Below are 27,898 nucleotides of genomic sequence, written 5' to 3' on the forward strand. Positions count from 1 at the left end.
TGGGCAAGTGGGAGAAATGTATGTTATGATGTTCTGTGTTGGTAGCATAAGATTATTCATTCCCTGTGTGGCATTCAGTGCATTGTGTAGACAAAACTTTTGTGTGCATTTTAATTTCCTGAATCTTGGCTCCGCGCAAATTTGCAAAAGTTTCACTCTTGTGAAAATGATCTTACAGTAGATGATGGATGATAGAATTTATCATATGGTTTCTTTGAACATCCACGGTCATTCTTTAACATTTCTTCTTCTTTTTTTCTCCCACTGTTCATTCCTGGGATTAGAGACTATTAGAGACTGTTATATTTAGATACACCCTTCTGCCAACAAATCTGGCAGGTCCTGCATTAGTGCCATTATGGCAAAAGAATGTGTCTATTAAAGATACACCCTTAATGTTAGAAAATAATATAAATTAGTGGAAAATGAGCAAAGAAAATTGGATTCCATTGGGATATTGATGGAATCCCATTTTCTTTACTCATTTTTCCACTAATAAATTATATTCATTTCTGGTCAGTTTTTCTTCTACAGGTGTATTTGTGTTTGTAAATGTAATATATAAAATGAAAACTGATGGCACCTAACGGTGTTAGCATTTAGTTGCTTAACCCTAACTTACCTGGGGGGGGGGGGGGGGGGGGGGGGGGGGGGGGGGGGGGGGCCGGGGCTCATAATGCCCCCCCCCCTCGACGAATTCCACGACCATTCCGCCACACAAAATTTTTTGACCGCGCCGCTCGCTGACTTTTACTTTCAAGTCTCGCGCAACTTTTGAGACCAAATTTGTCGCGCCCGGGCATACTGTTTCGAAGCCACGCCCCTTCAAAAAATTTTCGTCAACCCCAAAATTGCTCAAAAACGTGATTTTGTGTACAAAGTCAATACAAATTGTGTTTTTTCAATTAATTCATATAAAGATTCATATTCTTAATTTTAATGGCTGAAATCAATTTATTTTAGTATAATTATGCTTCTAAAGATGTGTATGACAAATTCTATTTTTTGAAAATTTATCTGAACAGTCTTGTAGATTACATCCAGCTTTATGTAAATGCAAAATTTTGCGGCGATCGCGCGATCAACAGCCGAGATCTGAAGGGGGGGCCATAATGCCCCCCCCCCCCCCAGGAATTCAAGCTTGCTAAAAAGCCCAGGTAAGTTAGGGTTAAGTGTAAGTAGTGTGAGAAGAAGTGTTCAGTCATAGGACATATAAACTAATGATGGCAGAATTAAGGTTTCATAACCCAAAGTTATAGTGTCAATAAAACTGAAGTTTAGATTACTCCTTGTTTGAGTTATTAATGGCAAATCAACTAATCAGTAGTGGTGTGTCTGTATAATCTTGAAAGTTATTGACATTGTGTATTTTCAAATACTCTATGCTGTGTTGTTCTACTCTGCCCTTCCCCGTCCAGGTCACACAGCTAGAGGGCGACATTGTGCCCCTCCAGGAGCAGAATCGCAGTGTTGCCGCCCATCGGGATGCACTGTTGGCGGAGAAGACGGCCCTGACCGTGGAGGTGACGCGATGGAAGCAGCGAACCAATCAGCTCATTGAGAAGAGCCATGGGGCTGACCCAGAGGAGTACAAGAAGCTGCTGTAAGTCATATCGCTGTTGGGGTGACAAAACGCCATATCTCAAAAATGTCATGTCTTCAGGAGGGCGAAAAACATTGCAGCCAGAGCACTATATCAAATGGGATTACCTTTCATTTGACATGCTGTGATGGCTTCATGTTTGGGGAAAGACAGCAAGGATTTGGACAGGACATCACTTAACTGATTATCTGACTGTTATTCCCTGGTAGTGATTTCCACCAAAATTTGAGATACGGTCTTGTCACTGCAGCTTATGTTATGCTTCCCACACATGGAGTGTTTTTTTTTTTTTACCATCCAAGCCGGAACTTAAGAACGTCACCACTTTATGTTGTGATGTTGTGACACTTTACACTGAGTATGTCATATGGGGGTGTTCACTGTGTGATGAAGATACATGTCTGCATTTACCGATGTGTAGAGTGCATTAGTAGAGCATCTTAGCATGAAAATAAGTGGATTATTTGACTCCTCATGGCTTAGCCATGGCCTGTAGAGTCATTTAAAATTCCACATTGTTTTTTCCTGGCAAGTACAATAAGCCATTTCACAGCTACCCTTTATGACATACATCTCACAACCACAATACTTTTGCTCATCGATAATCTTGCCTTTGCTTACAAAAGGGTTAAAGAGTGACAGACTATTATTATGCTCCTGATATATCCATAAGTGCAGGAGTCATATGCCTTTGAAATCTTACAAGCTGCAATGCACTGACAGATTTGCTATTCATGATTACATTCTTTTGTAGAACCTTCAGGAGTCTTGCCTATCTGTTCTTACATGAGTTTTTTATATCTCCAATTTTATTACTCAGAGCTCTGCGTGACCAGAACAAGAAGACATTAGCAGAGAAGAAGGAAGAAATCTTCAGATACAAGTAAGGGAATTGATGCATTTCATGTGTGTGTGTGTCTTGCAATGCATGTCATTGCTTTAATATCCTCTTTTAATGTGCGGTAAGAAATGCCTTTTACTGAATACCATGCACAAAGAGACCATTAAAACAAAACTTGAGTTTGGTTCTTAATTAGCATTCTTAAATAATTTCCTCTAGTAGAGAACATAAGGTGAATTAGATCCACTTGTAATTTCTTTTTCAGTCTAATTCAGTCTAATTGTTTTTTTTTTCTCTCTCTCTTTGCCCAATATTTTCAACAGACATAAGGACAAAGAACATCGTAGAAACGCTGCTATACTTCACTTTGTTCTCATTTTTACTCTCTTACAGGGCTGATGTTGCAAGACTGAATGCCCAGCTTGGCAACTCAAAGTATGTATTTATTTTTCCTTGACATTTTCTTTAGCTATACACTACACTACACTACACTACATTTTTATGGTTATCTTCTCGTTTTTGTGTTATAGGGAGTATGGTACTCCTTTTGTAGGTTTAGTATTTTTTTCCCAAAATCATTTACTTTACTTTTAATTTACTGTAAAACTTTACAATTTATTTACATGTCATGGTAGTGTCATGTGCCGTGTATGATTATGTAATTTCAGTGCTGGAAGATATCAGTTGTTGTATTTAGCAGTTTTTAACAATTTGATAAATATATTTCTTTCTCTGTTGATACTCAAACTGAATAGAGGAAATCTTTTTGAAATCACTCGATCAAACATCGTGAAAGATTTCCAGCATATTGGTTTCTCTGTGTCTTAAAGGGTTACCTGGTGATGGTTTCTATGTCTCTGCTGCTGAAAGGTGCTAGAGGCAATATCTGTTTGATGGTTTTTATCTGTAACATGCAAAAGTTATTTTCACCTATGACATGACCCAAAGTCGAACCATTTTGTTTTCTTTTTCAAATCGTATTTGTTTATTTCTGTCCACTCACAGAACTGAGATTTCAAAACTCAACATGCAGATTTCAGCATCCCAGTAAGTGCTTTGCCTTTCCAGTTCATTCTGCTGATAAGAGAAAAACTTTATTTGCAAATTGGTTCATATTTCATTTTTAAGCATTCGGCAGTCATAGGTACTTCGGGAATGGAGAAGAGTGTTAGTATGCTCGATAAAGCTATGATAATGTTGTGGATGCAAATAATCACTTAACTCTCTTCCTTTGCCACCAAGTTGTTGGTTTGTTTCTTTATTTGCTGTTAACAGACACAATTGCTGAGAATTAACCGGAAATAAAACATGCTGTTCAAGTTGACTTTGCTAGAATGAAATAGCAGAAAACTGGAAAAAAGAATGCTAGAAATTTCAAAGCTTCAATTGTTTTCACAGCAAAGTGATTTTGTTCAAAACCACGCACATTAGAAATGAGAAAACGTAATGATCTTGACCTCACAGCTCTCCCACACACACAAAAATATTATAATTATACTTTTTCAAATCACATCCTTGCTTTAGTTGCTAATTCAGGAACTATATGCCGTGCCCCTGAAAACACCATAGCTAGGTAATTACAAGAGCACTGATGTAATTTTACACAAAAGATGAGACTTGATTTTCTTGATTACATGTGAAATAGGAAATTTAGTAAAAAAAAAAATGTTTGTTTACTTGTTGGAGACTTCATCGTCAGGTGATGACATCATGGCCTCTTCTTCCAATTTGCATATTGTACTTGCAGCAAGAAATAATCACTATTTTGCGAAAATGTGAAATTTTAGAATTCCATGACTTTTGTTCTTCAAGATCGTGTTATCATGATTCCTCTATGATTCTGTTCGTCTGATTTTTGTCTTTGTGATTAATGTCAACTTGGATATGGTTTAGATTGGAATTGTACTTTAATTACCCTGCTCTTTAGAGTAGAAATATTACATCTGTACATGTTTACACATTTCAGTTGTTTTTTGTATGACACAGCTTTATGCAAATAAAAAGAATTGTCCCATATACTAGTGACATGAAATTTATTTATTTATTTACATCTTATTTTGCTCCTTTGCATCGAAAGGACTGAAAGGACCGTTGAAGAAAACAAGCTGAAGTGAGTGTTGCCAGAAATCTTCTTTCTTTTTGTATTTAATGCTCCATTCACGATAATTCATGGGATCATTGTCTGTTGATCAGTTGACATTGCATGACCTGGATTCAAAACATGATTTCTTGTCTCACGTACATAGCAGAACCAAGACACTGTTGGCGGCATCGTCATTGTTTGTGATGATTGTTGATACATATTATTTATGAAAAGGCTATTGTTTTTTGCTGGAAATTTTTTGATGAAAAGGTTACATTCCAGTTCAAGAGGTACAGCATTTCACATGGTTCTGTTGTCATCAGTATAGCCTTATATTAATGATTTGTGAATGCAAATATTTGTCTAGTCAGAAGAATCAGTACAATGGAATTATGATTATATTTGTAGATACAAGCTGCCTATCATGATAGGGTGTGTGAATCCTGCCACTGGTTTAATTTATGAATGTTTCAAATGATGTACGAACAAAGGATGCTAAAAGAAAGACCAATAGATTAATTGCGCTTCATTATTTCTTGTTTAGGGCTGAAATTGCACACCTGAAGGCTGGTCTCTCATCAAAACAAGATGACATCATGAACAGAGACAAAACAATCAACCAGGTGAGTTTGGCATCTTATTAGTTATACATCAACAGTTGTTTTTCATGCACCCGTAAGATCAAGGGTTCTGTTAACCATTGGAAGCATTGATTCAAAAAATGTTCGAGTTATCGTATTTGATGCATATGTATAGGTCAGTTATATCACAAAACATCCTGCATATAGAAATTTTGCCGAAACACCTGGCATAAGTATAAGGAGATATCACTGTTTTTCTGGTTTATTCAAGAAGCAATTTTGATAAAACTATTGTTCACATTTTGTCTATTTAACAATACTTAACATTGATTATACTGATCATCATTCTTGCATTAGTTGTTTCTATCCCATATTTACATTTTAGAACTATTTTTAAGCACTAAAGCTGGGTTTTTGTTTCATCTGTAAATGGTAAATAATGCCTTTAAGGTTAGATTGATTAAGATGTAGGATTAAGGTGAGCCAATGCAGTCCCGCCCTCTTCTCTGTTGGCATCAGCTGTCTGATGCTGACAACACTACAGGTGTGGCCCTTATTGGGCTAGGGTGGGGCCCAGTAGTCTAAATTTTCATTTTCATTTTCTCTGGGGTATGCACCAAACTTGGCAGAAATCATTTTCAGGGGTAGGGCTCTACATATTCATCACATGATATCCTTTAAGGCATATTTTACATGTACTGTTAATGTGGATTTTTAGCACTTTTACCCGAACAATATACATTTTGTACCTATTGGAAAATGAAACACATAACATAATATAACATGTAACCAGCCAAAAATGTGCACATGTTTATTTTGCACTATCTTCATGTTGCACAAAATATGTGAAAAATTCCATTTTTACAGTATGTGCCATGTTGTGAATGACATTGAACATACAAATCACACCAGAGTCAGCTGTATCACCATGTTTTCCCATTGCTTTGTAATCACAGGTCAAAAAGATTGGCAGGCGCTACAAGTCGCAGTACGAGGAGGTCAAAGGTCAACTGGACAAGCTGCAGGCAGAGGCAGCCAATCAGAAGACAGCAGCGGCCCAGCCCGACCCAGAAATGGAAGCAAAGGTCAAGTCTCTTGAAGAGGAGGTCACCAGACTGACAGAGGTGAGCTTAAAGGGAAAGCCCTCGAATATTTTTGTAGTATAGTGAAAGAGCACTTGACTTGCCCTACTCAGAAAACGTGGGAAATACTATTTCCCTTTACATATGTCAGTAACAAGTTGAGGTAGTGTGTACTTTTTGTACAAGAAAATGAAATTTTATGGAATTCTTTTTAAAATTGTCTTTGTATTGTTTTCTGCAGTGATGTCACAATGATAAGGTATCACACAGATTTCCTTATTTTTGCTTCTAAATCATGGATTTGAACACTTGCACTGTCTCTTTTCAAGTCTCAATCTTCAAAATGTTACCTTATGGAATGTTATTCATATATAGTATCTCCCCATCTATCATTTTCAATTTCTATTACGAGATCTGGACCCTGTTTTATGAAGAGTTAGAATTGATTATATAGTTGACTTCAACTGTAAGTCTATGGCAGCCTGTGTAGTAAGGAGATATAAAATCGATTTTATCTATTGATAAAACAGGACCCTGATGCAGGTGGTAGAGATATAAATCAAAGCAGACTCTATTTTCTGTGTGATACCAAGTTGTTGATATTCATGACCAGCTCTTTGTATTTGTGCCTATTAATACCACACTGTAGCAAAGCTGTGCCAGTATGTAAGGAGCAAAGGTATGTTACATTAATTTTACTTTCTATAAACTCTTCTTCTACCTCAGTGGTAGGAATAACACCATAGTAGAGAATCTTGAGATTTGAAAACCATGCATTTGTGTCATATTTTTTGTTTTGTTTTGCTTGCTTTCAGCAAACGACACAGTTGAAATCTGCCGAAGAAACTGCAAAGGTAAGTTTGCCCTGTTGTAGCAGTTGCTTGTGCAGAACCACAATTATTGGTTCAGTATCCATCATGAATAGTATACTGTATGTCATATATAGTTGTCATTTCATGTGAAATCCACGAGCATTCCCCATTCACGCTGAGCTTTCACCATTAATCGAGATGTGATGATAGAAATATTAGAAGCACTGAAAGTTGTGCAGCGATGACCATTCCATCGACTCCACCATGATAAATAATCCCCAAATTTGGATTTAGCCATTGTGCACATTTGTATAAATGACCATTCTTTGTTCTCAGTTGGTTAGCCGCTTTGCTCTTTTCAAAAGTGACTTCATACATTAGCCTGTCAGTCGTGACAATTTATGGGATCCATGTTCAAACAAAGAAGAAACTAGTGCAGACAAGATGACCAGGATGGTCCGTCAATCAACACTTGGGGAAGAATCAATTTCATTGTTTGGCATTGAATACATTTTTCTATTAATTTTGCCAAATAACATGCTTGCTGTCAGATGGATGTATATACCAGCAAACAGCAGTTAATATCAAGGATTAGATGAATGATCATTATATCACAGATGGCTATCTGAGTGAATTTAAAAAAACCAACATGCCTGTTATGTGTTATTGCAAGGTTTGTGTGGTGAAGTAAATGAGGGAGAGGGGTTTGCAGTTAACACCATGTGTATGTAGTCCTTGCAGGGACTGTTGCTTGGCAGAAGAAAAGCCTAGAAAGAGAACATGCCTGTTGTGGCCTTTTTCTGCTCATGCGCAAGCTGGAACTCCGAACAGTCTTATTTAGCTGCGTTTCAAATGAGAGTCAACCCATTTCCACTTGTCTTTGCAGTCCCAGCTGGCTGAGAAGGAGGAGAAGTCAAAGAAGTTGATACAGAGCGCAAGACAGAAGATCACAAATCTGTCAAGTAAGTCTCACCCGAGTGTTATGTGGAACTTTGCTATATTTGTAGAATATACTTGAGACATGCAAAATATTAGAATTTTTTGTCACTCCGATTTGCATTTGTCAGGGTTTGAATGTAAATTTGAGAGAGTATACAAAGCAAAACGCCATAACTTGGGGTATCATCATACCCTGGAGTAAGGCGTTTTGCAGTACCATCACATGCTTTTAAGATATTACACACTGCTATCATAGCGGCCAAATTTTTAGCAGTCTGCAGTAATGATCCCAATGCCAACACATCCCTGTTATGACAAGTTTAGTGTAATTACAGTAATGATGATGATAATTTTTGGTACCGTAATCAGAGAGAGAGAGAAAAGAAAATGTTTGAATCACAAGATTTAGTTGGTGTAATAATAGCATTCATTTATTGTTGCATTAGAAAGATCACTGAAACAACAAAATCTTGCATTGAGCACTAAATCTTTGCTTATTACAAAGTTTTTCATAACCTTGGGTACAGAGCAAGGGGAAAAAAAATATATGCAACAAAAGACCAACTTATTTTAGGTGATATTGTGGGGTACCACATACCGCATCATTAAGTTTCAAGCATGCAAATTTTCAGCTGATGTTTCGTATCCCGTTGCTAGGCGACAAGGACAAGCTGACGGCGGAGAATAACCGCCTGAAGAGCCAGATGGACGAGATGAGGGGCGAGATGTCGGCCCTGGAGGGGCTGATGAACCAGCAGGAAAGGGCCTCGGCCAGCCAGAGGGCCGAGCTGGAGGGTCAGAACCAGGAACTGCAGCGGCAGCTGGAAGAGACCAGACAGACTCTGGTAAGACCCGGCCCTACTTTCAGGTCATGGGCAATTACCCCTTGGGCAATTACCCCAGACCCTTCCCCTGACCCTAACTATAATCCTAAATTCTCAACCTAAACCCAACCCTAACCCTTACCCAAACTCTACCTGTAAACCTAACCCTAAACCTAATTTTTACTCTAACCATTTAGCTGAGGGGGGGGGGGGGGAGATAATTGCTCTGTCCTGTCATCCTATTTCTGCTTTGCTTTTCATAAACTCTATCCTTGTGAATCTCTACAAGCAATCTGCACCCTTCCATTACTCCTCACGACCTAGATTGTTTTTACTTCGTATTACCTTGTACAGTCCTCAAAGACAAGAAAATGTACTCTAGTTTTTCTTTTGCATACTGATAACATCTCTCTGATATGAATTTTATTTTTCAGTTAATAGGGTATGTAGTTCCATAATAAGAGAAAAATGAAAATATACTAGACAATGTGTCAAACCGTTCCACTTGATTTGTCTTTTACTTAATGTACTGTATAAAGCAAGAAATATTTATGGCATGAAATTTTCGTAATTTGAAGCCGACGGCCTTTTTTGCGGCATGAAATTTTTGTGAACTGCCACCAGCATCTGATGTCAGGTAGTGTAGACAAGACAAGACAAGACAGGCACAAAGAGAATGAGAGAATTTTGTAGAGGATCATGTGTTACATATCATTGTCAAGTTTCATTTCAGTTCAGTGTCCTGACGAATAGAGTACTATTCATGGGCTGGGGATTCTTCCTTCCCCTCTCCTCTTTCTGAGATAAAAATTGTACAGTAAATCATCTCTTTTCCTAACTTCTCATTATTTTTCGAGAACGAATTCATCTTAAAATCTTTAGTTTTCTAAACAAAGTAGGTCAAGTGTCTCATGATTAATTGATGCTCATTACAGGAGCGTGCATTGATCGAGCAGAGGCAGGAACCGGTGCGAGAGATACAGCCACTGATTGACCAATCAGAGCAGGCCTTACTGAATCAGCCGGGAACATCGGGTACTTCAGACAGACAGAGGTGAGCGAGTGGAAATGCAGAACTCGTTGACTGGTGATGAGAAACTAAGGAGGGGACGTCAGGCTTAGTGTTTGTGTTTGAGCCAAGGGGTAATGAACCCCCCCCCCCCCCCAAAAAAAAAAAAAAAAAGCTGGCATCATAGTCACTTGATTAAAACCATAAGATAGAGCTGTGAGATGCTCTTTCAGATGATGTGCAAACATTTGAACAGTTTTGAAAAAGAAAAATTGACATGAAAAAAAAAAATGCCCTTTAGCATGTAGTGGTTAAAGAGATGTGAATATTTTGGGTTTTCCAGATATATTGCATATTGAGCAATTTATTTGTTTCTTTCTTTTTTTGTGGTGTAGGGAAAAGGTCATGATTATCCTGTGTCGACAGTCTGTGTAGTACGACATTCTTATGTGATTGTGTTTAATGTTACCTTTGTACAGCGAGAAGTTCTATGTACTTGCTTGATTTCCTTGCAGTACTTCTAGGGAGGAGGCTCCGCCCACTGCAAACATTCGTCCAATGGCGTCGCCAGCCTCGTCAGTGGGCCAGTCCAAGGGCACCCAGTCCCAGAGCACTGCCAAAGTCACGGCCAGCATCCGCCCCATAGCGGTCACCCGGCAACCAACGGGAGTCCTGCCCACCACGACCATGGCGTCGCACACCACTACGGTGACGCCCATGGCAACAGTCATGCCGCAGACAATCGAGGTCGCCGTTCCAGACCAGGTTCAGGAACAAGAAGGCAAGTTTGCTTCAATGTCATTAGTATGCAAAAAAAAAAAAAAAAAAAAGAGAGTATGTATTCTTTTTAATCTATTTCAAAATACAATCAAACCTGTCTATTGCGGCCACCCAAGGGAGGTGAAAAGAGTGGCCATTATAGACAGGTGGCCGCTAAAGTCAGGTTATCTCACCTTTGTGTGCATTGCATACATGTACATGTGTCATCGTTGTATACATCTATAGGTATTTACATGTACATGTATGTGTATAATTATGTATGCACACGTGTGTTTGTCATGCATTGAACAATGCCGGTATTGATCAAGTTGTTGCACGGTAGCATGTGTATAATCGTGAAGAAAGCTTTGCACTAGTGCATTATTATGACTGAATGAGTGATGAATGCAGCGGTGATGATCACTGAACGTTAGCCATGAATGACTGGCACGGCTATAAAGCAGAAAAACATGCTCAATGAATCATTGGCTCAGCTGCAGCAGGGGCTTCTTGTGGGTCTGTTGCCGCTCCTGGTGGCCGCTGTAGACGGGTTAAAATTTATTGCAGGAGACAAAATTTGTGGCTGCTATACACTGGGTCTTTAATGGGGCTTTTCTCTCGGGGGGGGGGGGGGGGGGGTAATTTTTCAGTGATCGCATACGGCAGGTGGCTGCTAGGGCAGGTTTGACTCAAGTTAACAATGAATTTGCACATGTTGCTGTCTTTGTAGATTTGCTCTTTCTGTATTTTTATGATGCTTTACAGCCCTGAGTTGACCAAGCCTTGTATCTCAAAGTCATGAATGAGATTGACATATGAGGTCTTGTCACCACAGAGACATTTTGTTTCTTCTCACAGTAAGGGGTGCATCATGTTGTGGTAATTGAACTTTTTCATTATTTTTTTCTCCCTTAAAAGTAAAATAAGTTGATCCTGCAGTGATCTTCAGGTTAAGAGTTCATAAGAGATAAAAAGACCAAAAGTGATGCATGGATGTGCCCATACTCATTCCCAAGGTGCTCATTAGTCATTAATGCAAAAGATAATAATAATGATGATAATGATGATGATGATGATGATGATGAGGATGATGATGACATTGCTTTTTCTGTCTAACCAGACATTTATTTCCACTGTAACGATATGCCTCACCACTGCTACTAAGCTGGTTTGTTTGTTTCTTTGTTTCTTTGTTTGTTTTTGCTTGGTTGATTCTCCACAGAGTATCTCACTCTTCCCATGTACAGTAAACATTTTCTTTGGTTCCTATTCCTGTACAGATGCCAATGACCAGCCTTTCCAGCAGGACACACTGGTGGCTCCTATTGTCCAAGCCACGCCCATCCAGGCAGTCCAACCCACACAGCAGACCCCGCCCACCCAGCAGACTCCGCCCACTCAGCAGACCCTGCCCATGGCGGTGGCTGAGAGGCGGACCACGGAGCAGCAGGACGTGTCCGGGCAAGACAGCCACAGGGAAGATGACACAGGTAAGGAGTTGGAGCCATGTCTGATTTGGAGATGGTAGGGGTGGTATTCTGAAAATCTTCCTAAGTTTCTTCCTAAGTTTCTTCCTAAGTCAGAAACTTAGGAAGTTCCGAGGAAAGTCAGAATTGGTATTCTGAAATTTCTTCCTGGGAATGCCATATCATAAGGAATCAACCACTGACAGTCACATATTATTATGACGTAGGGTTAAATACACGTCTGCGCTGCATGTCCCCTCATGCCCATTTTGCACATCAAAGTACATGTTGGGCACAGTGAATGACAAGCACCTATTACAATGTTTTGCAACTCGCTATTCATGTATCTTAGTAACGTACTTAGGAAAGGGTCGGGGCTTTCCTAAATGGGAATCGTCCTAAAATTCTTTCATAAGTGCATTCTAAAATACCAACTTCTTCCTAAGTCATAAATTTGCATACCTCATACTCATTTGCATATCTTACTAAGTTTCTTTCTGAGTTTAGGCAAAGAGTTAGGAAGACACTTAGGAAGAAACTTAGGAAGATTTTGAGAATACCATGTAGGAAAAAAATCCTGACTTAGAGGAAATTTTACGGATTTCAGAATACCACCTCAGAGGTCAAGGGAAGTGGGGGGGGGGGGAGGGAGAGGAGGGTTGAGGGACTATAATGCTGGTGATAGAAGTCATGAAAATGTTGTAATATGAGGTTTTTAGGAAGAAAGATACCCAGTAGATCTGAAGGTTGCGTGGCTAATGCTGTGTGGTAGATGTTATGAGGGTGACATGACATTTGCTCCTCCAACATTTGCTCCGGTCTTATTTTCCCCAAGGACTTTGGGTTATGGTTATGGTTTTGAGATGGTTTTGGGTTTAGTTTGATGTGAGGATTAGGATTAGGGTTCGGGTTATGTTTGTGAGTAGAATTTATGTTTGCCTGCAGATATTTCATGGGAGCAATTGTCGCAGAAGCAAATATCATGGAACCATTATGACATTAAGTATTTTATGCTACAGGACTCTAAACTGAATCATTCAAGCTGTGTGATTTGAAAAGAGAGAGAGAGAGAGAAGAAAAAAAGAGAGAAAAAAAACTTAAAACCTGTGAAGCCTCGGAGAAAATATCTAGCAGATGGTCATTCACATTCACCATGTCTTCATACAAGCTTAAAAATATGTATATATGTTAGAGAACGTTGGATTATGGTGTCAATATTTTATTCAGTCATTGATTGAATTTTCTCACACTCTTTATTAAGGCATTGAACTCAACAGATTAAAACAAGATTTTATTCCACTTGCTGCCACAGGAGAAAATTGATAACATTGACATGCACATAGTTGGCAACTTTCAATGTATTTCCCCAAAATGCAAATCTCTTGACAGGTGCACCGTCCAGTGGTCAGACAGGCGGGTCATCGTCCTCTCCAGGAAGTGCTGCCCCAAAGCGACCCCGAGATGAACCCTCAGACAGGTCAGAGAACTTTTAAGAAATCTCTCCAGTCTTCCATGTATTCACAATGCCGGTGTTACCAATTGTTGAATACCAGCTGAGTGTCATCACTCTCTCTACTTTGATCATTGCATTGCTGTTTGTGTCAAACCCAGCTGTGTTCTGACCAAATAAACTCTGCCAGCACAAAACAGTTTACATGTAGCGGTTACGAGAATGAAAGACAGCTTGTACTCCTCAAACTCTAGCTGGCGGTTACAATCTATATTTTATTATGGTGCTCCGATAGTGCAATGATTTTAATCAGCATTCTCTCATGTTATCTGCTTTCCTGTGTAATGAGAACCCACTTTTTATCAATTTCTCACAATCATCAAGATATATGGAGTCCCACTTGTGAGAATTTGCAATAAAAGTGCAATCGTGTCATAGATACAGAGATTCTTACAGAGAATTCATTCAAAAATTATTCAGCACTATATGGTGGTATTGGGTCAAATGACATTCAACACATAGACTTGTGATTTTTTTTTCCTTTAGTTGGTTTATTTGATTTCTAGACTCAGTACAAGAGGTGCCCTTGGTGTAGACAAAGTCAGTGAAATTTCTACTTTCTTGTCTTGAAGAGGGTAAATGAAAAAACTTTGTATGATTCGACCCAAACCAGCTTATAAGCAAATCATTTCATGACCACGATATATTACATTGCAGCAGACAATGATAAAAAAAGGCTTTGCTCCTCCTTGTTCCCCACAGCGACACAACAACATCAGACAGAGAGGGGCAGCCACCCAATGAGAAGAGACAGAGAGTTGCTCCTCAGCCAGTAAGTTTGTTTGTTTGTTTGTTTGTTTCATTTCCATCTGAAAAAATGGCTGGATAGCCCATATTCAGCTGCAATAGCTGGTCTCCCATGGGGTCGAGTTGGATGTAAGGCGGGACCACTTCACCGGGTTAAACACACTGTTCTTTGCGACAAATAAATGAAGCCAGATCTTGTATGTACGTGAGTTGTGACTCTCTCACACACGGGACCTCCATTTATGTCCTATCCGAGGGACAGAGTGTTTTGCCATTTACTGGAGGGGACGGTACGGTTACACACAGCATTCTAAGCCTTGTACCAGTGATTAACCCTAACTGTGCTTTCTTCTCCTGTTGGCACAGATGTCTGGAGACTTAATTGTCAAAAAATACAAATTATCTCATCCCTATATCCTCATAATCCGTATTGTGTTACCATGTCCTTTCTTGTTGAACTGAAGCACTTTGCTACACCTGAGTGTCCTTGCTAACTTTCTGTTGGGGATGAATTACTTTACTAATGCTGATGAAAGGCTTGTCAAGGTAAGCTATGTGCCTGTACACATACATCGTTAGCGTGACTGGCGTAACTATATGATTAGCATCCCAACCAGGTGCAGATAGTTTATTCAGTGTGAAAATGAATCAATGTCAAAAGGATGGATCTAATGATGCACCCTTTTGCCATCAAATTTGCCCCCAGATCGTAAAAATGACTCCAAATAGCTTCCATTGTACGGGATACAAAAACAATAGCACATCTGAGAGTTTGATAAATGAAATCTTTTAATGCTAAAACCGCCTAAATGGAAAAATGTATAACGGCCATATTTTACTGAGATACACCCTTTTAGTCACATTATGGCCCAAATGAACATTTGTCTTGCTCTCTCCGACAAAACAGCAGGTGAGCCGGGATGAGCCGGAGGAGAAAGAAGACGAGAAGGATGAAAAACCGGAGCAGACGGAGACGACAGACGCTGCGGCCCCCGCCCAGCCAGCAGAGGGTCAGACGGATGCAGGGCAAGGGGAAGCACAGGCTGAGGCTCCTCCAGCAGAGACACCATCAGAGATTGCCCCTGCTTGGGAGGCACCGCAGACGGATCCAGCTGTTGGTGAGTCTTGTCACAGGGAGGGCAGGGCAGTCATTACCAAGGACACTATCTGTTACTTTTTTGCAGTATTTTTCACCTTTTTTTTTTGGGGGGGGGGCAAAAATACTGCAGGCTCTATGGAAAATACTGTTTGTTCAAAATTTTATCACACTATGTTTGTTTATTGCAATAAAGGTGACTATTTTCCACCAAACGCCTTTCCCTTTCCCTGGACTGGGCATATCTTCCATACCATCAGGTTTTTATGCCTCCGCAACGAAGTGGCCGGAGGCATTATGTTTTCGGGTCGTCCGTCCGTCCGTCCGTCCGTCCGTACGTCCGTCCGTACGTCCGTCCGTCCCGTGTTGTTTTTGTCGATATCTCAAGAACCGTGTGGTGGTTTTACATCAAACTTGGTATGAGGGTATATCCTTGGGGGATAATACTTTGCGTGGATTTTAGGGTCACAGGGTCAGAGGTCAAAGGTCACAGGTTATTTTGTGAAAAAAAAAATGAAATTTCATGTTTTTCTCCATATCTCGCAAATGGTTCAAGGTATCTTCATGGAACTTAGTATATGCTTGTACCGATGGGCAGTGATTATCTAGGGAAGTTGGGGGTCATGGGTCAAAGGTCATGGGGGTCAAAGGTCAAGATATCACTACTTTCCTTAAAATGCAATATGCCTGAAGGTTGTTTTTTTTTAAACTTGATGTATGGCATGTATTACCCAATATATGTTCTGTGGGAAGTTTCTTGCCAAAAGGTCAAAGGTCAAAAGGTCAAAGGTCAAGTGAAAGTGCTGACTTGCACGTTTTCCTCCATATCTCAAAAGTAACTCAAGGTATCATCATGAAACTTACATATTTATGCATGTTCAACCTAACAGTGATTCTCTTTGGAACTGTGAGGTCAAAGGTCAAAGGCCTGGTTTAGATAATGCTATTTTACCATTTGATACTAAAATTATACCTTTTCTCAATACCTTGAAAATTACTCAATGCATAAACTTATAAAAGGGTCAAAAGTCAAGTAAAAATCATCAGTTCCCCAAATACCTGCACTCTGACATTTTAATCATTCATCCAATTGAACCTAGTTCTAGGAAAGTGAACATTCAGCACATTTGTGTCAAACCTGTCATTTTAATATTTTGCCAATTGTGTGAAACTGTCATCACACATTGTCAAGACATTGTACTATAGACCTATTAGGAGAACCATGCATTATGGCGGAGGCATATCAGTCGCCGTAGCGATATATCTAGTTTGTTTTTGTTTTTGTTTTTGTCAATCATATTAGGAACAAGGAAACATGCAAATTGTACTCGTCTAGAGGAAGGTGCATTCCAATGTCTTTTGTTAGTCATATGTGGTACATTAGCAATAATTGACATGTGATGTCATTGACAGAATCTTGGTTTGAAAGGTCTTTTGTGGGCATGTCCAAAGAAATCTGTAGAAAAAAAATAGAAAAGTTATAAAATATATGGCACATATTTAGATATTCATTTGACCACATAAGTGACACTGAGGGTATCATAAATCAAGACAAGTCAAAACGCAATTGCATCATGTAGTTCCATAAGTCAATGAGTCATTTACCAGTAAATGTACAATTGGGCAAACAATGTAAAACTTATAGCCCCCCCCCCCCCCCATCAAGCATCACATGGGAGTAGTTATACCCACCCTGCAGTATGTGCGGTGCTTGCTGACCGTACCAGTCTACATGCCATGCTCTCCCACAGACCAGCAGGCCAGTGTCCAGCCGCAGCCCAGCGGGGCGGAGACAAGAATCCTGGAGGTACCGCCCACCGAGCAACAGGCCGCGCCTTCCCAGGAGAGGCAGGATGAGGAGACGGGGGAGAGCAAAGGGGAAGATGTCGTCATCGTCGTCGATAGTGATGATGTAAGACTAAGACAGACAGAGCCGGAGAGAGAGAGAGAGGGAGAGAGATGAAGAGAGAAAGGGATTGACGTTTAGCGTACAGGTGGTCAGCTTTTTGAAGGGGAATAAAAGCCTGACGTACATGTGGATTGAGTGAATGAACAAAATATACAGAGAATTCTACAAAACCCTTTTTTTTAATGAAATGAACACATTCCCCCACTTGTTTATAGTCAAGTGCTCTGTCCTTGTTCCAGAAAAGTGTAAAGATGTCAATTTTATCCCCTCTATTTAATTTTCCATACATGATGTCACAGAATGTTGTATTCTTCTCATTCAGTGATGGTAGCACCAAAATTTTAAGAATTCAGAAGTTCGGATTATCCGATTCTCCCCAAACTGTCACTGATGTGTTTCTAGAATTATTTCTGCATTCCCTCAGTTTACATGATTATGTATTTGGGTTTCATTCTCCTGTACTGACCATTTTGTCATGCTAAGGATGGTTACCTGTTCATTCATCATTACAATTAAATTTCTTCACTGTGATCTTGCCCATTAAACTGTTCTGTACGGGAACTTGGTATACCACCTGGTGTACCAGGTTTCCATGGTGTCAATTGATATGGAGACAAGAGTGTCTGCATTTGTGATCTAAATTCATGTTTCTTTGTGTTATGCTGCTCAGAAAAATGATGTTGATCGAAAGCTTAAAGTTTGTTCTATCAATATTCATTATCTTTTTGTTTCAAAAGTGCATGTATTTTTGTCAAATTTACCTTTTTCCAACATGGTAGTGTGCTTGTTTTGCTACGAAATTCGTTTGAAGAACTATGTAGCTACCAAGGCTGAGCTCGCTATAATTTGACTCTTACTGACCCCATTCAGGTGCCCCGTATTGTGTATAAGAGTAGCCAATTTAATGTCATTGTAGCATTTCAGCATAGAGAGCCTTTAAGAACCTTATCATTACATAGAGAGTCTTACAGATTATTATGCACTGTATAATTGCAAATTGTTGTTCTTTTGTTTGGGCTGATGAACATGAACTTTGCACTTTATGGTATTTGTGTTTACATGCAGAAGGTTTTTTTTTTTCTCTCTCTCTCTCTCTCTCTCTCTCTCTCTCTTTCATGTGGACAGGATACCGGAGGGCTAGATGCAGGTGACCAAACTGCTGGACAGGGGGAGGAGGAGAATGAAGACAATGAGGATGCAGACGTCGAAAAGGAAGATGACGACGAGGAGGAGGATGAGGAAGACTTTGAGGGCGACATCGGAGAGGAGGATGAAGAAGACGACGATGCCTTCGAGGATGGACAGGGCAATGACGTCGATGTGGAATACAACGAGGTGATTATAGAACCCCACAATGTCGTAGTTCGCATCCTAGGTCCCGTTTTACAATTGCTTACAAAATTTTGTACATGTGGGACTCAGTGTAATTTTTTTGTCCCCGCCGAACGAGTTCGAGCAGGGGACTATGAAACGGGCTCCGTATGTGTGTGTGTCCGTCCGTGCGTCCGTGCGTCCGTCCGTGTGTCCGTCCGTGTGTGCGTCCGTGTGTGATCAAAATGTTCAAAGTGCTACTCCTTCGCCATTTCTAACCCGATTTTGATTCTGTTTGCTTTATATGATAGCACTACATGGGAGCTTTGAAACTTCTATACAGAATTTCAATTGTGACCTTTGACCTTGACCTTTGACCTATATTGTACATTTTGCTTCAAAATGCTACTCCTTCGCCATTTCTAACCCGATTTTGATTCCGTTTGCTTTATATGATGGCACTAGGTAAGGGCTTCAAAACTTCTACACAGAATTTTGACCTTTGACTTCTTTGACCTTTGACCTTGATTTTTGACCTATATTGTACATTTTGCTACAAAATGCTACTCCTTCGCCATTTGTGACCCGATTTCAATTCCGTTTGCTTTAAGTGATGGCACTAGGTGAGGGCTTCAAAACTTCTACACAGAATTTTGACCTTTGACTTCTTTGACCTTTGACCTTGATTTTTGACCTATATTGTACATTGCCTACAAAATGCTACTCCTTCGCCATTTCTGACCCGATTTTGATTTCGTTTGCTTTATGTGATGGCACTAGGTGAGGGCTTCAAAACTTCTACACAGAATTTTGACCTTTGACTTCTTTGACCTTTGACCTTGATTTTTGACCTATATTGTACATTTTGCTACAAAATGCTACTCCTTTGCCATTTGTAACCTGATTTCAATTCCGTTTGCTTTAAGTGATGGCACTAGGTGAGGGCTTCAAAACTTCTACACAGAATTTTGACCTTTGACTTCTTTGACCTTTGACCTTGATTTTTTAACCTATATTGTACATTGGCTACAAAATGCTACTCCTTCGCCATTTCTAACCCGATTTCGATTCCGTTTGCTTTATGTGATGGCACTAGGTGAGGGCTTCAAAACTTCTACATAGAATTTTGACCTTTGACCTTCATCTTTTTACCTATATTGTACATTTTGCTACTAAATGCTACTTCCGGCGGGGACATATATTACGCACCGCGTAATTTCTACTTTTCCTTGTTTTTTTTTATTATCCAGCTGTATGCTTGATCTTCTTGTTTTAGCAGAGATGATCTCCATGGGTCTCAGTTGAGGTTACTTTCCTCTCATTTTGTAATCATCCCTCAACTGTAAACCACTAATTGTTTTTATACTATAGCCAAATCTTGATTATTGAAAAAAAGGGGATCAGATTCGTACTCCTCGAATGCCATGTTTGACCCATACCTGATGTTTGCTCTCAACAGGATGATGACGAAGGAGAGGAAGAGATGGACGACGATGAAGAGGAGGACGAGGAGGAGATGGAGGAGACAGGGGAAGATGCCGGGGAAAACATGGAAGATGATGTGGTGGAGATTATTGGTGAGTCTTTAGATAGACCGCTAGCCTGTAATCTAAGGCGGAGAATGCAGCTATTGTCTTTGCTGTTATGCAAAACATCTGATGCGGCGAGACTATCGTCTTTGCTAAGTGGCACGTCTGATGCGGCGAGAACAAGAACAGTGGATGCGCGTGAAGCATCCACTGCCTATATCTACTCGTCTTGCTTTAGTCATTGTATTCTTATTATCGATTATGAATCGGGTGGCAGTTACATGGTATTGTATTTGTTGTTTTCTTATTTATCTACTAAAGCTAGACAAGCGGATACAGGCAGTGGTTGCTTCCACTGTTTGTAGTCTCGGCGCATCAGATGTGTCTCATTAATAGCAAAGACAAAAGTCTCGCCACATCAGACTTTAAGCGTTACAGCAAGTTGGAAGTGGTAAATGTGCTACACCACTCCTTCATCGAGGGATCTCCAAGGATGTTGGAAGTGGAGATATCTTTCAGCAGTGGTGATAATGATTGTGAAATTATGGCTAATAGTGATGATCATTGGTTGCCAAAGGGTCAAGCTTATAGCTTATTATTGGTGACCGTTCTGTATGGTAATTCATAACACACGTATTGTAATTTTGTCTTAAATGTATTTGTAATCAAAATTGTTGAAATTGTTGAAACTAGTTATAATGAGTTTCATATTTGTATATCATTACGTTTGATTGTGTTGAAAAAAAATTGTAAATGATGCCATATGGAGAATGAATAAATCAAATCAAATCAAATCATATCAAATGTTGATGATGAAAATAGAATCAATAATTAAAGTAGTGGTAGTAGTAGTAGTAGTGGAGGTGGTGGTGTTGGTGGTGGTATTGGTAGTAGTAGTAGTAGCAGTAGTAGTAGTAGATGTGATTATGATAATAATAAAGATAATGTTAAAATAGTAGATCAATCATTATGTTCTTGTGTGTTCATTGCTGTTGCCATTGTAGTCTTAATTTTCTTTATCATTGTCACTACCACCACCACTACCTCCACTATTGTTGATGCTGATGTTGTTACTGCTATTATTCCCATTATCGTGGTCACCATTCTTCTCAATATCATCCAACAGATGACGATGATCAGGGCGGAGAGAGTGCTTCCCAGATGGAAGCAGAGCCCTCGGAGCAGCCCAGCGATGCCCCTCAACCCATGGAGGCCCAGCAGACCCTCAGGGTGCCTCCTCCTCAGCTCAGGGTGGTGCCTCCAGACCCCACCCCAGCCAGCAGTGCTCAGGAGCCCAACATGCACCCTGCCCTCCTACCGGTGAGTTTTTTGACCCCCCCCCCCCCCCCAACTTTTGCTTGGCTGGGCTCCGTGTTCTGATGTGCACTTGTAGATATTCATTACTTTTAAAGGAATAATAAAAATCCATCACAACATGTGTGATTTTGTGAGTAGTATGTCAGTGTGATTGCTCATGTTTCAGTAATAATTAAAGACTATGGTAAATACTAGGTTATGTAAATTCTATAAGTTACTGGACAATTATACACCTATTGAAGTTAAATGCGTGCATAATCATGATTTTCATAATTCTCACAAAGTTTGCATGTACTGGATATGTTTCGTTTACTTCACTGTATCATTGCCCCAACATAAAAATGGAAAAAAAAAAATGCCTGAAGATACATGTAAAATCCTGCTGTTTAAAACATCTATTTGATGACCATAACAGTTACTGTGTACATTGACTTATATTTTTGTCCTCTTCTGCAGCGTCACAGTATGAGAGCAGAAAGGCTGGGCTCACACGGGAGGCTCCCTCCTTTTTCACTGGTGAGTTTCTTTCTGAAGTACAGATTATGATAATTTACTTGATATATATACCTCATACATTAACCCGTTTGGAAGTACTTCCCTAAATTTCTTTGGGCTAGTGGTGTGAGATATAAATTCATTGAGAATACAAGGTAGATATAGGAATGAAATAACATTCCATTTAAAACCAAATATTCAACAGCAGAGGATGTGAACTGTAGTGAAAATGTCTAATGGGTTAAATTCACTGGGATTTGTCAGAGACGGGGAGTTCAGGTGAGGATCAGATCTGGGTAGTGACACACTACCAGGTATAGGATAAGGCATGATAAAAGGGTAGGCAGTTCAGAAGAAATGTTCATGACTGCAAATTTTTCCTTAACAGAACTTTGCTTTGTCTTTATAGTTCATTGTTATTTTGGTAAACAACATCACTGGAAGTTGGAGAGTTGAGTCTGTGGGCATGCATTTATTTTCCTCAGAAATAATATGTAATTATTTCGAATATAATGTGATGTTTTAATCATATACACTGACTCTCTGCCAGCTTTTTAGACCTGCCAGTGTTTGATTTCATGCTTTGCCATTAACAGTACAAACACACAAGCACACATACACTCATGCACAAACATCACAATTGTACTGAATGAATCAGTAATCGATAGAATTGGGTGAAAATATTTCCCTACTATTTGTGGCATTCCTCAACCTCTTAAAATAAATAGAGATAAAATAAATCATAGAGGGAGTAATGATCATTAGCCTACAAATGAATCGAGTAGTAGCCGTGGTCATTGATCCGACAGGTATCTTAAATATGATTTGATGTTTCAATCATATACACTGACTATCTGCCAGCTTTCTATACTGGGCAGTGTTTCATTTCATGCTTTGCCATCTTTGTGAATTCTCCCTTCCTCTGTAGGTCTCATCTGGAGGGGGAATCCCCTTTGAAGACGGTAATGACGATGGTCAGGTGCCGAGCACCCCGACGCTCTTTGTGCCCCACCGAGGCACGGATGGATTCGCCGAAGCCATCAAGTGAGTTTGTGGTGGATGGATGGATGGATGGATGGATGGATGGATGCAAGGATGGAATGGCAATACTAGCGTTTGTCATTGTGTTTGTGTGTTTTCGTCTCTTCTTTTCATTGTGGCCGGGCTACAATAGTCGAGCTACAATAGTCATCATGGCGCTGCCACAGCCACTCGTGGATGATGGCAAGGAGGGGAAAATATGATAACTACATTAGGAAATTAACATGTGTGGAAATGAGAAATGGCAAAGTCAGTGAACAGTGATGATAATATAATGACATGTTGTCAATATACTGTTGTTGACAGTTATTGTTGTTATTATTATTATTATTATTGTTGTTGTTGTTGTTTTTGCTGTTGTTATTATCATTGTCATTTTCATCATCATCACTGCCATCATAATTCCGATCTCATAATTAGTATTGTAAGTACCGGTAGGTAATAGTGCTTTGTTGTGTGGTATTTTATTACTACTATAGTGATGATGATAACTGTGCAGGAAAAAAAAATAATAGCATAGTCAGCTCCTGAAGTGCCGTGTCGACCACTTCACTCTTGCTTTTAGTTTCTACATTACTTACTATAAACACAATAATTTCAAGAATATTCTATGTAAGCTACAATAGACAGCAGGACTTTAATGAGATGAGTGCAAGGTAACACAAGTTTTGGGTGCTTTTGAGAAGTTTTACTTCAAGATCTCACTACCTTGAGATAAGAATATTCCTCTTTCATCAGCTGAGCATTGACCATCATGTTTTATTTTGTTTTTCCCCACACCCAACAGCTCCCCGCTTCTGCCATCACGCTTCCAGTTTGAAGGTGACAGCAGGTCTCCTGCTCAGGGTCTGGCACAGCTGGCCACCCAAGGAGGTGAGATATGCTGTGATGCAGCTCTTTCCTCATATACCGTATGTCCAAAAAAACAAAATTACAACGGGACCCTCCGCAATGATAACTTATAAGAATAGTGAATCCATCTAAATGCACTTTCAGGGTATGAAACTATAACTTATTACCCACATCTTACAGAAAACCCCATTCGATTTGCTTCAGTGGTCAAAGAGAAATGAGGAGCTTTGTAGAGCATATTAGGAATCCCTTCCTTCCAAGTTCTGTCCATTGTGTACACACATTAATATGCAGTTCCAAGAGTATTCAAGTGCTAAACTTGAAGAAGCAGACCCATGGCATGCTTTACAATGATCCACATTTCCCTTTGACCACGTAACCAAATTGAAGAGTGTGACCAAAAGGGAAAGCTGTAACTGGAAAAAAAAAAGGTAAAACAGTACAATACAAATCTATATCAAGATCATTGAAAGAAATTGTCCAATAAGAAGAAGAAAGATTATCAATTTGTAATTGTATACTACAGTCTTCCCTGTGCATGGTGTCATGGTATTCAAAGGTCAACATGCGTCTAATCTTTCCAATCTTGTCCAAAATGAATATTGATGGCTGCTGCCAAGATGCGAAGAATGAATTTGCTAGATAGCAGACTCAATTCCATCCTTCCCTTGTCCACCTGTACAGAAAGGTCAGAGTCAGAATATTCAGATTTCATACCATGGCCTCAACATGAAGAAAAGACAAATGCTGTAGTTATGCCCAATTGTTTTAATCGTGTTGTAACTTTGTTACTAACATTGCATCTCCTCTTACTATGGCAGATCTGGGGATGGATGACACCCGCATCAACCTGATGGTGGGAGAGGACGAGGCGAGTGGTAGGAGTGTCCCCACCACGCCTCTTCAGACCTCTGCTCCAGGTATGAGGGTTGGGGATTTTGACCTTGGAGAAATGCTCCTTTATGCAGCTCATTCTGAAAGCTAAACTGGGATTGGGTGCTATGATGAAGAGAAGAATAAAAATGATAGCTCACCAATGTAGAAATGGAGCTTTTACACCATAAATGAGATTCTGGTGGTCATATTTATTGATCAGAAAGAGCAAGATCCATTGGATGCTTGATGTACTCTATGCTTGGAAATGACTCTGGAAACAACAGAATGTAAAATCATTTTGATATCACAACAAAACCCATGACTTTCCATATGGTGTGTGACATTTGATCCATCGAAGGGATGGGGGGGGGGGGGGGGGGGAGTACCATTGAACCTTTAACCCCCACCAGCCGTAGCCACTACCCCCTCCCCCCCTTCAAAAAAAAAGAAAAAAGACACACACAAGCACAAAAACAAATAACGACAACAAAAACATTCCAAGGCCCCTGATAAATACTGTCTATGTGAGACAAAGGCAACTCATGAAGTGGGGTGATGCCATATGGATTGTGTTGAATTCATTATTGGTCTTTCAGTTACACATTTATGGTTAAAGTGCAGAATCAAAATGTGACTCATTGCATGTCAGTTTTTGTCTCCTGTAGGGTTCTTGTGATTGTAATCATTCTATCCTGGCAGCGTTTTTGCGGACAAACTGAAGTTGCAGGTGTATCAGAACATTCTCTGAAAACATAACAGTCATGACTAGCTTCTTCAGTTAAACTTGCAAGTATTTTAGGGTGCGTTAATCAACTCTTTTTCTTGGCAGAAACAGTTTTTCCAAACGGCTTTCAGGGAATTTTTACGAGATGATAAATGCAAAGCTGTTTTGATTATGGGGTTCAGAAAGCCTTTTTGAAAGCCACAAGTTTGTGCTTTCAGAAACAGGTTTCTGAAACAGGTTTCCAGAAACCTATTTCTAGAAGCCCTTTAAAGCAACACAAAGCTGTTTTGAAACGGCTCTGTACTGCAGTTACAGTATATGACCTCTTCTCCTCTGGTCAAATTGCGCTATGCAGCTGCGAAGTGACAAGGCCAGTTTTCGTGTTCGCAATGAGTTGATAAACGCAACTATTTTGAAAGCCGTTTCTAAAGGGCTTTGGAAACGGCTTTTGAAAGCTGTTTCAAACAGGGGAAAGATGATAAACGCAGCCTCAGAAACCCAGGCCAGTAAATTCCCAGAATTGATGTGATGAAACTGTTGACCTCAAAATCCTCCCCAAATGGCAGAAACAAACAAACAAACAACCAAACAAACAACAGCTTTTACTCACAGGTGCACCCTTTTGTCCAATCAGAGAAGAGCACTGGGATGTCTCAGCCAATCACATCACTTAATGCTGTAGTTTCTTTTATTTTTCCACACACTTTCATGCAGTGACGCTTCTTGCAGCTGCCACCAGTCCCTCAGAGGGCCTGGTGGAGACGTCCCAGTCCGTGCCAGCAACGCAGCCGAGCATCACACCGCCCCCTAGTGGTGGCGATGAGCCAGACACAGACCCAGCCCAAGCGAAGAGTCAAGCAGCCAGGTAAAGACTAAACAGAGCGCAACAATTCATATTCTAATGAAAAATAGCAGAGAGGTGTGTGTTCCATTTGCTGATAGTTTTACAGTTATGCTGTAAATGTTGTTATGGAAATGACATTAGGAAACAAGGGGAAATGAATATCGAAGAAAGTTACAAAGTGCTGATGTCTGATTGTATCCTTTGAATTGGTTGTCATTTGAGAAACTGAATATTTCATGTGATTAATGTAGTTTCGCATTATTGTTCCTCATGAAAAGTTAAGAGTGTGCATTGATGATAAAGTATGGCATAGTAAACTGCATACACGTAGTGTCTTATGACAGTTTCATATTTGTGAATTTTGCGAGTTGATTGACATTCACAAAATCCATTCAAATATCATCTCCCGCAACATTAATGCACTGTTTATCATCTCCTTGTTTAGAAATCACTATTTTTTCCCCTGGAAAGTGATAAAACTTTTCTTACTGAATGACTGTGGTTGTAGATTGTGAGTAAAACCATTCATGAAATAGTCTTCAAGCCCGAGTCATGAAATTACAGTCAACCCCGCCTAAATCTAATCCAAATTGATGCAAGAATGGTTTCGTTTAACTTAAATTCCGCTTTCACAATAGAATTTCGGAACGATTGATATTGTCTGATACAGCCTTTCTTCGGCATAAGCCAATTTTTTGACTTGTGCAAGATAGACTTGGGCGAAGTTGACTGTAATGCACTCACAAAATATGTTTAGCACATTAACAGTGTACTTTTGACAAGTGTGATTTTGGTTTTCTTTTTCAAGAAACGGACTGCTCCATTTCTTAAAAACCTTTTCATTAGGATCTATTGATGCAAGAATCTTGGTTGAAGCTAAAGTTTGAACAGCCATATTTTGATAATCATAGAATGCTGGTCAACTCATATTTTGACATAAAAAATGCCAGTCTGTCTTTCAAGTTAATCGTCTGAATGTCGTGCCTTTCCAGCTCTGAGCCATCAGTCGGTTCTGGGCCGGCGTCTTCAACTGGAGGGCAGGCCGAGAGTGGAGGGGCAGCAGAGGACAAACCAGGCCCCAGCGGAGGGGACGTAGCTGGGACAGAGGGGCGAACAGAACCTCCTGCATCCACCACCTCAGAAGGTACTCTACAAAAAAATCTTATTGGAAATGAATTGCTTCCTCCCTCTTATCCCCTGAAGAAGTGATTGTGTGAAGTTCTCTGTAAGGGCAGCAATACTCTGTTTGATAATATGCATGTGACTCAAAGCCAAAGTGGAATGGATAATGATGAGGAGGTGATAGTAAAAATTCAGGCTATACTCAAATTTTTATTGTAGTTCACTGAAGTTGATTGATATTCAGTGTAAATCATCTAGGCCTCCTTTTTCTCTTTTTCCTCCAGAAGGAGGTTGCTCAAGCCTTTGCTACCATTTTATTTTGTAATTTCAAAGGTCATTATGTTAATACGTAAGATATGATTTCTATCTGGGCATGGATTGGCTTGTTTTATTCTCAGAACTTTGTATGTTTCTGTATCTTTGTTTAGTATGTATTTATTAACATATTTTTATATATATTTTTGGTGATGTGCAAAGAAAAGTATCATGCCCGTGTTAACTTTTGCGTGCTCTGATTCTAGCGTGA

At 39.8% G+C, this 27,898-nt stretch overlaps 1 protein-coding gene across 1 annotated transcript; it reads left to right on the top strand.

Moving 5' to 3' along the window:
- Nucleotides 1–1,418: 1,418 nt before the first annotated feature.
- LOC139714715 (uncharacterized) lies at nucleotides 1,419–27,898 on the top strand (the record flags this gene model as incomplete). Its single annotated transcript, XM_071626389.1, has 27 exons — nucleotides 1,419–1,603; nucleotides 2,424–2,486; nucleotides 2,838–2,879; nucleotides 3,450–3,491; nucleotides 4,522–4,554; nucleotides 5,072–5,150; nucleotides 6,065–6,232; nucleotides 7,006–7,044; nucleotides 7,889–7,964; nucleotides 8,599–8,786; nucleotides 9,701–9,819; nucleotides 10,290–10,555; nucleotides 11,814–12,023; nucleotides 13,389–13,476; nucleotides 14,212–14,281; nucleotides 15,164–15,374; nucleotides 17,104–17,264; nucleotides 18,387–18,596; nucleotides 20,032–20,149; nucleotides 21,228–21,421; nucleotides 21,875–21,934; nucleotides 22,842–22,957; nucleotides 23,742–23,827; nucleotides 24,628–24,726; nucleotides 26,121–26,271; nucleotides 27,243–27,394; nucleotides 27,894–27,898. Coding segments are annotated over 27 exons (3,231 nt in total), but the record flags the coding sequence as incomplete, so codon positions are not given.

The sequence above is a fragment of the Diadema antillarum genome, unplaced genomic scaffold (genome assembly GCF_040938485.1).
Source record: "Diadema antillarum isolate AM-2024a unplaced genomic scaffold, OU_Dant_1.0 seq00002397_RagTag, whole genome shotgun sequence".
Classification (NCBI taxonomy): Eukaryota; Metazoa; Echinodermata; class Echinoidea; order Diadematoida; family Diadematidae; genus Diadema; species Diadema antillarum.